The sequence below is a fragment of the Falco cherrug genome, chromosome 13, assembly GCF_023634085.1.
Source record: "Falco cherrug isolate bFalChe1 chromosome 13, bFalChe1.pri, whole genome shotgun sequence".
Lineage (NCBI taxonomy): Eukaryota > Metazoa > Chordata > Aves > Falconiformes > Falconidae > Falco > Falco cherrug.
In genome coordinates this window covers 28,781,209-28,797,352 of record NC_073709.1, presented here as the reverse complement: position 1 = coordinate 28,797,352, position 16,144 = coordinate 28,781,209, and the positions used below count along the sequence as shown (strand labels likewise).

Genomic DNA, 16,144 nt, shown 5'->3' with positions numbered 1-16,144 from the left:
CAGTTCCAACCCTAATCCAGAACCATAGCATCACTTCGGTTGGAAAAGACCCGTAAAATCATCAAATCCAACCGTTAATCCAGGACTGCCAAGCCCACCGCTAAACCACCTACGGTACATCCGTCACCCCCCGTGTTGTCATCCTGTTACAATTTTGGATGCTGTACACAACAGAAATAATTTACAGATTGATTTGCAGGTGGTAACCAAAGCACGTACTGCTGTCACCCCCAGCCTGGATCCATCTGCACCCCCTGTGCAGGCCAAAGTGCACACGAGTCCCCCCAGCACAGTGTGAGGAAAGGAGTGTCCGGCTGGGCGGTGAGCTGGAGCACTGCCGCTGGCACCGGCGTAGCATGGAAACCCTCCAAGGGAGAACTCAAACTATTTGCTTCATATTTCAAGTCTGACTCAGGACGTGCTGGGTGCCAGGCAGCGATCCCCGAGCAGCAGCACAGAGGCTGAGAGCCCTTAGCGCTGCACCCACTGCCCGCGCTGCCTGCCCAGCTGCCTCGGAAGGACAGGCACCTCCTTTTGGGTGTTGTATCCCAAGCCCTGGATGCACTAAACACTCCTCTGAAGCCAACCTCTCTGACTAAAGTGAATATTATTGTTTGAAAAATGGCTAAAGAACCAGAAAATACCCAGCTGTACCATTTGCTGAGATGTGGTTGGAAGGTTTTCTTGACTATTACAAATCAGAAGTTTTTCTTCATTGCTGATACGTGGTGCCTCGATGCACCGAGAAACACTGTCCATTTGCTTCAAGGTTTTGGATTTCAGCCACTTACGGTTCCCCTGCCTGTACCAGCACAGCTCCTACTTACACACTGCTATTAAAAAGGAAACAAGATAAGCATCGGCCATTCAATTCACAACATAGCAGAGGAGACCCCCAAAATCTTTCTGAAGTTAGATATGAGGGTGGTGCGAGCCAGGCCAGCCAGCAACGTCTGTGCAGATGACGGCTGTGCAAGGGAGCAGTCCTGCTGTCACCTGGGAGGCTGTCCAGACCCGGCCAGGCACAGGCCAGCTGCGCTCTGCTGTTGAAGGTATCCCCTCTTCCTTACGGGTCACAGGGGCTCTCTCAATAAAGCGTATAACGGTCTTTTTAGCAGAATATGGAGGCACACGGGAAATCAATGGCACATGGAGAACTGGAAGCAGATCAAGTAATGTTACGTGCCATTAAGTGCTCTCTGAACAGAGCCAGTACATGCTGCGTGCACTCAATTACTGCTACGCCATCAGTCAAAGTCTCCAGCATGGCTGTGCTGAAGCTCCAGCAGAACACGGTATGACACCGGAGGATGGTTTCGCTTGACTGTTTTGATTCATTAAGCACTGTCGAATTATGTCGCAGACAAGAAGGCCATCTACTGAGCCAGGAGACTAAGAGACAACAGCACCTCAGCACCTGGGAGTTTAACTCATAACGAGCAGAGTTGCATCCCAACAGGACAGATCAGGAGCTGCAGAGCTGCTCAAAAGGCGTTTGTTTGGCTCCACGCGGTGGTTCCAACCCGTACTGCTGGCACGGATCAGACCTGATTTTTCAAGTCACAGCAAAAGGAAACCAGCGTCAGTTTAAAGGAGTGGTTTTCGCTGGCCCACAAAACTGGTTTTGGTTTGTGAACTCCTCTAGCCACTTTCCACTAGATGCAGAAGTTTGTCATATAATCACTTTGATTTTCTTAGCCATCTCCCCCACATCCCATAGAGGATATTCTCAGACCACACTGGGATCTGCTGGTGGCGTGCCCACAGCCTCTGCTTGGACAAAGATCCAGAAGATCAAGTGTGTGCAAGCTGCTCTGTGCAGTTACCAGAATTTTCTTCGACTTTCTGTGGTGGGACATGGGTTGAGATGAAGCCTAACAGAAAAGGAAGGGCACAGAAGGGAGCAAAACCAGAAGGAAACTGAGCCAGCAAGGATTCAAGTAGGAGAGTACCTGGGCTGTATTTGCCACTGGGGCTTCTTAGACTGGTCCCAAATATACAGGGGCTCTACTGTCCTGGGTGGTTTGATGATAGACAAGGATATGCTGCTGTAATCAAGGATTTCTCTTATCGTATGGGAAGTTGGCCATGCCAGCAGCCATCTGAGCAGCCTATCCACAAAGTCCTCTGAAGCCAGGTAAGTTGACAAGCCAGCCACTTCCACCCAGCAGCAGATGTGCATGTGAGTCCACAGTTAGAGGGAAGAAAGTGCTTTTGAGGACTACAACAAACCAGTCCCTTGATCTCCATACTCACACAATATGCCCATTTTCTTTAAAGAAAGGGGTGATTTCCACTCAATGTGAGACCAATAAAAACCTAAAAACTAAACTAGGCAACTTGAGGAAGAAAAACAAGACTGATTTTTTCTTAAGCTCTCTGCACACCTCTTGCTCTTCAATAAAGTCATTAACTCTCACATTTTACAAGCAAAGTGGTTTCAACTGCTGCTGCAGCAGCTCCTGCTGATTGTTGGTGAGGAGCACCCAGCTGCCACTGACAGCCTGGAGTCCTGGGCAGGATGGGCTTCTCCTTCCCTATGCCCACATTCAGCAGCTGTGAGCAGCTCATTGCTGCTCTGCCTTACAGCATCCTTCCTCCCTCTTGCTCATCTGCCCTCCACTACGCAGATATTGGGGGAACAACTGGCCAACTGCCCACGAAGAGGGAAACAGGGCCACGCACGTGCTGGGCTCCTGCTGTCCTCCCCAGAAGCTGCCCTGTCCTCCCCAGGATGAGAGCAGCTTCCCAGAGGAGGCGGCTTGCAGCAGCAGTGGCAATGCTTCACAAGAAAGGGAATTGCTTTTCCCTCTAGAGCTAGGGTCTGGAGACGTACTGGGCTTTCCTCATCAGTGCAAGACTGGCTGTAGCCCTGGCCAACGCAGTGAGAGGTGGCAGGAAGACTTGGCTCAGCCTGCAAAACGCAGCTGCCCTTCCCAGCTCCTTAATGGGGCTGACCCACCACCCCGGGCCAGCCCGCTTGTGTCACAGGCCTTCACACCTTGGGTGCCAGCCTTACTGCTGCAGCATGCCACCTTCCTTCTCCTCAGGCACCAACAATCTTCCGGTTTTTATAAAACAAATAAGCAGGATCATGTCTAATTTCAGATGCATTTCCCTACAGGGAACCTGCTAGGCTGCAGCTTGTAGCACCCCCTCCCTCCTCAAATATTTAGACAGAATATTACAACCTCTAAAAGAATAATCTTACAGACAAACACTTAGGACCTTTCATAGCTGGCACTAGTCTGCCTATTAATAGTCATTCCATTTTGATGGTAACAGGGTGGGTAGAAGCCCTTACATCTAGAACAGGAGAAGGCAAGCTCTCTAAATAAGCTAATCCCTTTTCATGCTGTAGGGTCTACAATATAGCTAAGCAGCTTTAATTCTCGTTAGCCAAGTGCTGCAGTGCAGGAAAGCCATTTCATTTCTCCCTAATGCGCTAGAGCAAAAACGTATCTAGAACTGCTAAATAATTGTCAGTTACTTTCTTCTGAAGATTTCCACAGATACAGAAAAGTTTTGATTTCATGGAATTTGCAGACATTTCTTTGAAACCAAGATGAATGCATTTTCCCGATTTATTTGATTCTTCCCCATTTCTCTCACCCTCTTGCTATCGTCAAGAAAGGGGGAGAGGGGAAGGAAAGCAGGAAGGGCCAGGCAAAAATATGCAAATCCCAGAAGGAAGAAAAATCAGAATAATTGTCATAATTTTTTTTCTGGTTGCTGTTTCCCTAGTTAGGGCAAATAGCACTAACTAATGGTTAGTGCCATTTCATCAGCAGTTTTTGAGAGTCACAGGGAACCTGAAAACTTCCCCCCCCATAATATAACTGTTGTTGCTGTAGTCAACTATAGTCATCATTTTTCTCTCTTCTTTATATCCTCTAGATGGTGCTTGTGTATCACATTCTACACAAATAATGCTGCTGCTGATCAAGCTTGGAATGAATTTAAACTGCTGCACTACAGATCACTGGGAGCAGAGGGTCATGGTGGACACACTGGGTGGTTACCTGGTCCAAGCCTCTGCCAGAGAAAATAGCTGCCCTCAGCCTCTTCCCAGATGTGAGATATAGGACAGAAAAAATCCTATGGTACATTTTACTGGAATTTATAAAGATTAAAATCTGATTGTATTTCCTCTGTGTGACACCTTAAAATGCTGGTGATGCAAAAGGGTTCACCCCTTCTATGCCCACTTGTGGCCAGTGGCAATTGGAGTTACAGAACATACAGCATATCAAGCGTACATCTGAAAAAGTATGTGGGGAAAAAAGCTTCCTGATCAAAATGGCATTTCGCAAATGCTGCAGCACCATGCTTGTCCACGAACAACATTGATGAAGCTTGCAGCTTACAGCAATCACAGCAAAATGGGAGTGTGACTCTGGACCACAGGAAGAGAGGAAATTTCAGCACAAGAGGCTGGTACTGGGAGGGTAAGGAAGCAGCATTCTGCCTCATGAGCAGAGAAAGTGGGTACCTCTGAGTGGGTCTATTTTTCAGGAAAAAAAAAAAAAAAAGTCCTGGAAAGAAAAACCCCCTCCCCTCAATCCTTTATTATTCCACTCTTCACTCTAGTTCAGTACACAGACACACCTAGAAGTACTGAAACATAACAGAATGAAATACTGGCCATCCTTCTCCTTTACTTCAACAGTATTAATTTAATTTTGGGATAACCAGTAAAGTAATTCTCTCAGCTCAGCCTTCTTTACCTGTGCCCACCTGGAACCAACCAAGTAATTTCCTTTACTCTTGCATTCATGCTGTTCAAATATTTGCAGACAAGCAATGTGGCTAGCCTCTGTTTGGACTCTTCTATCTCAACGGGCTTTAGACCTTAAAAATTCTCTCTTCCCTTCCCCACACCTTCTGTCTAAACTTACCAAGGGGTAGCCAGAGAGCATGTTTGATGACTAACAAGGTTACTGTTTACCCAGCTCTTAGCTGGAGAGGCAGTGGGGCTTTGCTGGGGAAACTTGGCCATTAAATAGGAAGACAGCAGAGAGCAGCTGTGCTCTGTGGAAAATTGCTCCTGCTTCAGTTCTTGAACCTACAGACATTTGCTGCCACCTTGCCAGGGAGGTACACACACCTGTATCAGTACAAAATGGGGTTGCCAAGGTAGAAACTTGGAGGTTTTCTGCTACAAGAACAGGAATCACTATTTTTTAAGGTCTAAAAAACCTTCTGCATCCAAGGCTTTCTTTGGTTTTTTGCTGGTAAACACTTTCTATCCAGGAAGCACCAACAAAAGACTGTAAATATGATGGCTAACTAGCTGAGATAAGACCCTATTTTTATAGACTGTGAAGGTACAGTGACTTTTGCCCAAGGTCACACTGGAAGTGGGGAGCAGGGGCTACCAGCTCGCCTCCTGGTGATAAAATTTTCCATTTTTGGCCTAGGTCGTGCTCCTGGATTGTATCCTTGCCCTCTGCAGGTCATATGGCCAAGTGGTCATCTCTAGCTCTGTCAAGTTCACACCTTTTATTGCTAATAAATTAACTCATAAAATCACACTGCTTTGACAGCACCAAAAAGAATTAAAAAAACCCCACAGCAAAACAGCTCCAGGTTTTGTTGCTGTGCAACCCTCCAACAATATAAAGCATGATCTCAGAAGGAAGGAAAGGAACTGTAAACCATCTTCATCTGGATTTTTGAACCTCTGGTCCACAAACCTGACTCAGCACACTGAACACACACAATCACTTTCCATGTGTAAACAGGTGTGCCTGCAAAACCACTGCTTTCCCTTGCTCCTTGTTAAAAGCCTATTTTAAAAAGGGGCAGCAAAAAAGCAAATAACGAGGGAGTAAGACAACAATCCCTGCTGTTCTGGCTGTGCCCCCACCTGCTCCCTACCCACATCTCTCTGGTACATCTCGGGTACATATTTGCACTTCTGGTGCCTCCTCCCTCCAGGGCTGTTGGAGCACTTCGGGCAGCCCACAGCTCCACCCGAGCCTGCTACCTGCCTATATTCACCTTCTCTTGCCCAGGAGGCAAAGACAGAGCTGCACCACAAGCTGGGAGGGTGGGCAGGCATGTCCAGGGTTGCGGCGAGGCTGTGCCAGGAAAGAGCGGCTGCTGACGGGCTCGGATCCAACAGGAATGCCATCAAGTATTTGAATCAGGACTATGAATCCCTGAAGCAGCAGTGCCTGCAGGCTGGCACCCTGTTCAAGGATGAGGAGTTCCCAGCCTGTCCCTCCGTGCTGGGCTACCAGGACCTGGGACCATACTCCTTCAAAACCCAGGGGATAATCTGGAAGCGCCCCACGGTAAGAGTGCTTTACGACTGCCTGTTTTACTGGGTTCGGGTCTAACCAAAGCCCACCTGAACATCCTTGCTAAATCAGTGGTGAGCCTGAATACCCAGTATTCCCGTATGTTTTGGTTTTTTCTCCTGTCTTGCTTTACCTCCATGGTTAGCAGAAGCAAGGTTGAAAAGAGGGTGGGGAAAAAAAGAAATCAAAACCTTCTAAGCCCTTTATAAAGCAAAGAAACCTGTAATTGCTTCATGGGAACCTACTTCCTTCCCATCTATCCCAGCTCCATGGAGCTGCAAGTCCAGGGTACGCTCCAGAGATGGGTGCAAAAGCCCCACATGTACCCAGACAGACCACAGGGCACCCCAGGACCATCAGTTGTAACAGTGCCCACACCAAGATCTTGCTGCTGTGCAATCCTAGGAAATCAGGCTAACTGACATAAAATCCTCTGCCTCACTTCAAGCTGCCTAGAACAGTTAAAGAGCAACTGCTGGAACTGTTATTACCCAAATACATATATCCCATAAATGGCCTTTCTTTTTAAAAAAGTAATTTTCATCAGGAAAGATTAGATGCTGATTTTTTTTTTTTTAAACCACAGAATCAGGGCTTCAGAGATTTTTGTGCACTTTCATTTTTCAGTCATTTTTTCCTGTCCCTGCTTTGCTCCTCCCTCCTTGCAACATCAAGAAAAATTGAAAAACAGGGGAAGGAAGGAAAAAAGCCCAAACAACTTACCTTCCTCTGATGAGGGCAAGGAGGATGAGAAGAAGGGAAAATTACAAGGCTTTGAATTTTACTTTTTTTATTTCCACCTGAAAAGTAAGAAACAGAAAGTTGCAGGTTTAGTAACTCCAAGTTTCTACCCTGGCAACCCCATTTGTCCATTAGCACCTCACTCTGGCACCTGGATGTTTCAGCAACAAGTACCATGGCTGTGCCTCTTGGCTTTGCCTACCCAGGGAGAAGATCCACCTTCAAAAACTCATTAAATTAGACTTGGGCTTCTCATACAGGAACATTGTGTCCACTGCAGGAAGAGGCATAGCCACGAGTGTAGCAGGGTAAGGAACAACCAAGGGTTGAGATCCAACGGGGTTAGATGTCCCAGCTCTGCCCTCCAGAGACCTGCCCTCGTGGGACCCCTCTGCCCTCCTGGCACTCAGCAGGGACACAAGCAGTTTATGGACACTTAATCCACAAGCACCAGGACCCACTGGCTCACCCCTATGTGTGGGGTAGAGCCCAGCCCCTGCTGCAAGGTGACTAACACCTTCTGCTTTGCTCTCTGATGGAGGGACCAGGATCTGACCTACTTTTATTCATCATGGATGACTCCTGTCACAGCCCTGCTCATTTTTTAGACTTTTTCAACTGGCCAATAGGTTTCCATCTGCAAACTCTGCCTGCGACTGCAGGACGGTGGGACACTTAGCTGCCTGCATCTGAAACAGGCAGCAGGACCCAGTGGGCATTCTGGAGATCTGCTGGAGAAACGCCCCCTGCAAAATAAACATCCACTGCTAAGGTCACATCCCCCCGCTGTTGCCCAAGGTGTGACTGCTGGTTTGCAGACAGCGAGCATCAGACACTGCCATCAAAGACCTATCTTCCAATTTCAACAGTGGGTTTATGGAAAGAAGACAGAAACGTAGTTGTGCAAAAGCTGTATGTGGCACTTGGCAGTGGCTCAGAAAGGACAGGCATCCAGGTGAGTAATAAGTCATATGCCACTGACTGCCACCAGGTGCACCATTTCGGAAGGAGGGGGGAAAAACCAACACAAACCCTTTCCCGTGTGGTAACCTACTCCTGACTCTGATCCACCGAGACTGCTGCAAGGCAGCTGACAAGCTAGATAACCACAGAAGCAAAAAGGACGTAGCTGAGATCACACTTATTGTGAGAGGAGATTCACAAACTGACTCTTCATCACACACACACCCCCCAAGTCCTGGGCTGTCCCTGTCTCCACAGGATGCTCAGAGCTGTCAACTGCTCCCTGGGAGAGATGGTGGCTGTCTAAGCCTTCCTCAACCCTGCTTGCCAAGTTAGGCTTCCTATGAACCGCCCCTTGCTGCCATCCAGAAGCTCATGGAAAATGCCTGGGAAAAAGGGAAGACTTTTTTTTTTTTTTTTTTTTTTTGTCTCGAGGGACAATACTAGCTTCTGATATAGGGCATGTCTTGTTGGAGGGCTCAGAGCCAAGATAGGAGGGACAGTCATTGCCATAATCGACTTGGCTGGCCCCAGAGGTCGAGGAAAAAAGGGGAGATGTCTCTAAAAGCATTTGCATGGCTGGCCTCCCAGAAAGCAGGGTCGGGGTGGGAGAGCACCCTGCATGCCAATGGCAGCGGAAGCTCAGCACAGCTCCAGTGCCAGAGTCAGCAGCGATGGTCACAAACTCATTTGCACTGCTTGAGCCAAAACCACAGCAAGATGAAATAAGATGTAAATGCAGAGGTTGAATTTTCACCTCTGTCACCACAGTAGCAGAAATTCTCACCAATTTCACTGACAGCCTCAAGTAGCAAAGGGCTTCAGGATTTGCCTCAAAAAAAAAGTATTCCATTTAATAAGGCAACATTGTTCTGACACCATGTTAATCAGACAGAGGATACACTTTTTAAGAAAAGTTGAAAGTGTTTAATATTTTTGGAAGATAGAAACAGGGAACAAGTAATGGGAACTTTTCAGACCAGAAAGGGTGATGCATACTTCAAAAATGTGTCTTTTCAGGAGTTATGTGCCAACCCTCAGTTTATAATTGGAGGAGCTACTCGAACAGATGTCTGCCAAGGAGAGCTGGGTATGTACAGCACTTCTGAATTTTGTTTTGGAAGAAGAAAAAAAAATCCAAATGAAGCTTCATTTAAAAATGCCTCATACACATACCATTTTATTGGCTATCTCCCAGACGTAGTACGGAGAGAGGCAGATACCCAAGAAGGGGACTCACACACCAGCATTGCTGCCTGAGACAGGGTATACATATATATATTTGGGTTTGTAAGAGCTGTGTCAAATGTGGGAGACACCAAACGGTCTCCTGGAGGTAGGAAGCTGATTATCCCTTTGCGGTGCAGAAGACTGGCTTGCTTTTCACCTCTTGAGACAGAGCTGGACACAGACATCAATCTAATTATGAGAGCACTTGCCCTGAAGCAAGAGAGTGGGCTTCATGCCCATCCCAGCAGGAGCAGCTCCAAAGACTCAGGGGACAAGGGACATCAGAGAAGTGTCACCCTGTAGCCTAGTCATTGGGGATTTTTATTTGGGAGGCAGAGCAAGTTCCAGCCTTGGAAAAAACACACAAACCAAATATACAACAACCAAGGAACTGGTTTCATACAGGGGCTGGGGCGATGATGTGCCATTTCAAGCCAAGCAGGATGGACCATCTGCTTGCAGGCATGAGTTAGAAAAGAGGACCACATAGTAAAAAAAAAAAAATGACTGGAGCATGCAAACTTTGTAATACCACCCACAAGAAGCAAATTGTTCCAAGCCCTTTATGCTGAATACATCTTCTGCTTGTACAGCGTTTGGTGTAGAGCTGCGAGCAGGGACAGGAGCAACCAGGCACCAGCCACACTGTGCAAACACAGCCAAAAAAGGCAGTGCTGCTCAGCTCCCCGAATTAGGGCCTGACGCTCATGAGATGTCTCTCAGCCAGCACTCACCCTCTCCTGGAGATCCATCATACAAAAACTTTCTTACCCATTTTTCTCCAGTGTTTGCCATTGTCTAAACACAGCTCCTATACAAGCAGCCAGAAGGCAGCTGTAAGGGAGCTTTTTATTCCCTCTCTGAATAGCTGCAGCAGCAGCTAGCTGCCTTCTCTGCCTGCCTTGCTGATAAGATCCAGCGCCAGAAGACAGCAGCAGCAACCTCTCCTGACTACATATAGAGGCGAGAAGGCTGAAACTCTTGTAATGAGAATTTGATAGATTAGACACAGAGAAATCAGCCTTTCTCCCTCCTGCACTGCTTACTGCAGTACTCCTGACCTTACTGGTCTTCTAGCCCATCCATTGTGCAAATGAGATTCAAACAATTTCTGCAAGTCATTGGCAATAAATAATACCAATACTGGTCCTGTAAACACAGCACCATTAAAGCAATTGCTAAAAAATTCCCTGGTGTGTGGGCCTGTGCTCCAAATGCTAAAAATAAGATGCCCAATCATATACTTGCTCCAGGATATTTATTTGGTGGATGCTGGAACAGAGTATGGGGAAATCGCTTACTGTATTTTAGGGAAATGGTTCAGATAAGTAATAAAAGTGACATTTCTTGTCACCTTCAATTTGGGAAGTTTCTATAATAGCACACACAAAAAAGTAAAGATCATATGTCTGAAGTAAAACCTTATTTTCCTTGACAGTTTACAAGCTAAAGGACTGAAGAATATTAACCTGCTCTTAAACTAGAAGAGGTCAATGTATTATTTGTTTTAAGCCTAGAAACAGAATGCAAATATCCCGAGTCCCTTCTTATTTCTGTCACCTCCTGAATGTCTCTGTGGAGCTCCAGTCCTTTGTGCTAAATGGGCTTTCATTACAGAGCTGTGCCAAAAATCCATCAAATAGTGGTAACAACAGAACCGGACCCAAAGCCCTCTTGTGAATCTGGGGATGGTGTGTGGCCCTGGGTTTTCCCAAGCCAGTACCCCAAGTGCTAGTCCTGAAAGCCACCCCTAAACCTAGAAGAAAAGCCCAAAAATCCGATTCTGCTTTTGTTAGGAGCTTCTTTTTCTCTCTCCTTCTCAAAAGATAATATTATCAAAGACAATCCAATTTGTTTCTGCAAGGCTGCTTACAATCACTTCTATACACACTGACCCTTCACAAAAATAAACTTCAGGCACAGGATTTCCTTTCTAGTGTTCAGGTATTTGCTTTACATCTCTGACGCATACTATGCTTTTTTGGTATTCGATCTAGTACCTTGAATATCAAAGTCCTTGTTACTAAAGCCCTCATGTAAAGTGCTTCTGTTGAAACAGACTCTGATTACATACTTACACAAGCCACGTATGTGACCTGTTAACAAGTCTTTTAGGGAAATAGAGCCTATTTTTAATGATCTCTGGCATGTTTCTTTTCTTTTAAAAATAACACTGCAAGTCTGGGTTTATGTGAACAAAAGCAGCAAGAAAACCCAGAGTTAGTCTCACTCCATTAAACTTATTTCTTTGACAACAGCATAAGCTAGATGAATATCAGCTTGGGAAGTTTGATGGGAACTTGAAAGACTTGAAATATTTTAAATGTTCTTTGAACCATATCTTTTTGATAGCCTAGTAACAACTTGAAATGCAGTCACATAGTCTTAGTTATTAAAGGTGACTTATGAAGTTTTCTTGCATCAATTCTGGGGTTAACTTATTCAGATAGTTTGCAGAATTTCTTAAGAAGCAAGTGGCATAAATTTAATTTAAGTAATATAAAGCATACTCAGACCCTCTCAGTTTAATATTAGCTTTCCAGATGCACACTGTTTGCATTCATGGGGCACCTTCTATTCTGAAGGCTCAAAGGTTATGCAGGGCACTGGAGCTCCTTCTGCCTGGGCTGTCAGCTGGAGAAGTGCCCTGAAGTCAAGGCAGATGCACCAGTTCATGCCAGCTGAAGAGCCCACCCCATGCATGCTTTGTGCGCATCTTGTCTTACGAGCAGATTTGAGAGGACTGGGTAGATTGGAGAACAAACCAAAGCCCAACAGCTTGAAGACACATCTGATACCTGTTTAGGGAGCCTTTGGAGCTCCTGTAGGTAGAAGAGTGCTTAACAGTACTGGGTCTGTTCACTTATTTTACTATGGACATTAATATATGGCCCTTCTGATGTTCAGTCCCATGGGCACAGAGGTATGGGAGATGCTTGTTCTAGCAGGTATCCCCCCCCAGATCTCAAAAAATACATTCACTGACAACTCTGAGACCCCAAAGAGAAGAAAGCCTGTTCCTTTACTGGGTCCTCCTTTGCCTTTCTGTACACAGCTGCAGAGCTTAATTCATTTCCACAAAAAAATTCAGGAAGCCTTCTTTAGAAATCTCAAGGCAGGAACAGCATGTACTGCTGGAAATTATAAAGCTAGTGGGCCAGTGCTTCCTTGATGTCTGGTAGGATGCCCCAGGTACTATGAGCTCTGAAGAAGGGCTTCCAGCAGAGACCAAAGCTGAGAGTCAAATCTGCTTGTCAAACCGGGAAGCAAGAGACACAGCATTGTTTTTGGATCCCTTCTGAACACCAGGCATTACTGAAATAGCAACAAACCAGAGTACAGTCAGGACAGAAATGCCTCCATACTGTCCAGTTACATCTTGGAACCAGACACTTGGACTTTTGGCTTAAACTCACCATCACTAGGTCAATGAAGAATTTAGATGCGCTGCGTCTAGACACTTTGATAGCAGCTAAACAGAAACTAAGCACGGCTCTGTAGCAACTGAAACTAATCAAATTTCTCATTTATTTTATGGCCTCTGTGAGTGCAGTGTGCTTGGGTAAACATCATCAATATAGAGGAGTTGCTCAGGCTCCCAGGTCACCAAGGATTCTGTATTCTCTGCAGCAATTCGATTATCTCTGTAAACCAGGAGGCTCCTGTGTAGCATTGAGAACATGAGCCATCTCAGTACATCTGTGAGCAGCAAGTGATTCACTAACAGTCAGTGTAATTCTCCAAGATCACATATCATATATATATATATAGATATACACACACACACAGAGAACTAGGCATAGCTAGGCTTCATGTTTACCCTTTCTATCACAAACTCAAGGTCAAAATTGCTTATTTAAAATAATAAAAAAAAAAACCCCACACACCAAGAATTGCACTTTACTAACATTAGAAATTACTTCAGATCCAGGAATCAAGCTGGCTTCTTTTTAGCACATTCAGAAGCAGCAGTAAACACTGTAATTGGCACTCATCTGAAACTTTTGTTCATGAAATATGAGACCGAGTGGAAAGCAGTGTATGTGCCTGTAGGTGATTTAGCCTTGCAAGGGTAACGTTGAGAAGACTTTTTTTAAAAATTTATTTTTATAAGCTAAAAGACTACAACTTCAAAAGCATACAGTGACAATACCAAAAAGCATTTCTGCTCATTTTTCTGACTACAACTGTGTTGGAAATACATTCTGATTAAATATTTAATTCGTTGGCCAATTGGCCTCATTTCCTTTCTCTCCAAAATTCACTTTTTAGGAAAGAAATCAAATAGTTTCCTCACAGTTTTCAAGATGACCTGCAGCTGAACCAGGACTAGTTTGAGTGGTCATACCTAAGCTGCCTTTCTAGGGAGCTTGTGCCGTTGCACTATCCTGTAGGCACAACCACAAACTAAACTCTGAAATTTGCTGCGGGCAAAATCATGTTGAACTTTAAAAAAAGGAACATCTACTACCAAATTGTACTTTTTTAGAACTAGCAATCTATTATCCAGTAGGGCTGAGAAACCCAGGCCAGGATCCCATTGTGGGGTTGTGCAGGAAGGTAACAGGCAACCTGTGCTGTTTAGGCTCCATCTTGGAAGCTCCTTTGTGCAGACAGATTCCTGCAGCCTCTAATTCATCTTAAAGCCAATATCATAGGAACCTGAATGTCATGCATCACTTGTATATAAAGATGGCCCCAAACCATCTGCATCTAGACGCCTCGTGCAAACCTTCATTTTTATCAAGTTATTGCACAGCAGCCAACTCCCAGCTGGTTCCTTTTGGAGGGCACGGTTGATACTTGCCTAGCCACAAGCTTAGCCAAAGATATTAGGCCTCCAAGTAAGGTTTAGAGAAAAGACTTTGCATTGCTGAAGGCAGGCATAGCTATTTTTAAGGCCAAGTTCACCACTGCAATTCTTTCAATACAATTCTTTCCACATGTGCTTTGAACAGACTTGCCCCTAATGCTTCCCTGGGAGGTTAGATTGCATGGTTTTTGTGGGAGGCAGAAGTGCCAATGTCACTTGCTCTTCCTGATGCTAAGAAGTTAATTTGTACCATAAGAGAGCCATAAAGGATTTTACACTGCATTTGGCATCTTACAGGGTTGAGGTTCTGAAACTGTTCAGTTCAGAGTCAGGGAAGTAAATAAGATGTTTAAGGAAATTCCTCTCATTTCACCAATTCCTCTGCCTAATTGTGCATCAAACATATGCCACCCTCAGCAAAGCCCAGAGTAGTTTCCCCTTCACTAGCTGTAAAAGCCTGGCCTAGACCAGGAAGGGATAACACTTCCAGATGTCGCACCTTAGGAGAGCATCAACTCATCACTGCTGGAGACCTTCTTTGGCCTCACTGGGGCTGGAGGGACACAACAGGGACACCAGCAGGCTCCCCCCCCCCCCCCCGACACTTTCCCAGAAATAGTCTTCGGTGCTTTGCATTGTGCCAGGAACAGCCAGGGCAAGAAGAAAACCTGGGGTAGTCGAGAAAATGAGGGCTTCAGGTCTAACTTTATAAGGCTTTTCATCTTCCTCCTCTGAAGAGCCATTCCCCACACTCATCACCATTATTTCTACCTCTCCAAGCAAAAGCAAAACTATAACAGCATAAGGCATACACGTGTACTAGGGAAAGTCTCAAAGAAATAGATACAAAGCAGATCCGAGCCTTCCCAGTCTCATTTTCTCAGGAGAGGAGGTTCTCAAAGCCTCTTCCCCCCCCACCTCGTGTTCTCCTAAGTTTGCTTATACACAGGTACCCAAGGCTGAGAGGAACCTTCCAGGCCAGTGAGTTGCATCCTCTCCCACAGAATACAAAATAATTTGTAAAATAATTTGTCTGAAGATGAGCTTGAGAAGGTTTTTCATCATAGTTGTTCTAAAGGCCCAGGCTTTTGGACTCTCTTTTTCTATATGCACAGCAGCACTTTTTCCTATTTCCAGTTTAAACATGCCACAACCCCTTTATTTTAATTTAGCTTTTAATCTGCAAAGGAAACCTTACCTTTCAAGCAAGAGCTCTTGGTTCAAACAGCTTTGCAGAAAAGTAGCAGTTAACCCGCCTCACATTCCTCTTCAAACTTCACTTGCACAGAACAAGCAGGACAATTTTGTTTTAACGTCTTCTCAGACGAAACGCAGGTGGACAGTGAGAAGCAGGTAATCCAGCCATTTTCTACCCCCTTCTGGCTTGAACGTTCTTCCTGAATGTGGCAGCTAAGATAACTCAGAACAGCCCTGAGAGAAGGAACAAGCAGCACCTCACATACTAATGCTAGTTTTTTTCTCCTCATGGGAAACACCTGGGCTGGCATACTGGGCAGATCACACTTTTGCACCCATAACCCAATCAGACAGCTCAGGCAGTTACCGGCCATTGTACTGGTGATTTCACAGGTGTTTCTCCAGTCACCGTTGAGCTAACTGGGAACAGCTGGTTCTGCCCCAGCCCACGGGGGTGCAGGCCGCAGCGAGTACACAGCACCAGGCTGCCCCCCACATCTTGCCTTTACACTTAAATCATAAAGCCCAAGTCAATCTAAACAGTTAATTGCTGCTGTAAGACACAGAATCGTAGAATGGTTTGGGTTGGAAGGGACCTTAAAGCTCACCTAGCTCCAGCCCCCCGCCATGGGCAGGGACACCAGACCAGGTTGCTCCGAGCCCCGTCCAGCCTGGCCTTGATCACCCCCAGGGATGGGGCACCCACGGCTGCTCTGGGCAGCCTGTTCCGGTGCCCCACCACCCTCACAGTGAAGAATTTCTTCCTGCTAATTTAAAGCTACTCTTTTTTAGTTTAAAACCTTTGCCCTTTGTCCTGTCACTACAGGCCCTGCTCACAAGTCCCTCTCCAGCTTCCTTGCAGGCCCCCTTTAGGCACTGGAAGGCCGCTATGAGG

The 16,144-nt window shown here is 45.8% G+C and overlaps 1 protein-coding gene across 1 annotated transcript in view; it reads left to right on the top strand.

Annotated features, from left to right (window-relative positions):
• The first annotated feature begins 5,971 nt into the window (after window positions 1–5,971).
• The window catches only part of CAPN8 (calpain 8), a 31,428-nt gene continuing 21,255 nt past the window's right edge, over window positions 5,972–16,144 (top strand). The window contains exons 1-2 of the mRNA XM_005441253.3: window positions 5,972–6,299; window positions 9,030–9,099. Coding sequence (XP_005441310.3) covers window positions 6,063–6,299; window positions 9,030–9,099 — 307 coding nt within the window. The 5' untranslated portion in view covers window positions 5,972–6,062. The remainder of the gene's footprint in view (window positions 6,300–9,029; window positions 9,100–16,144) is intronic.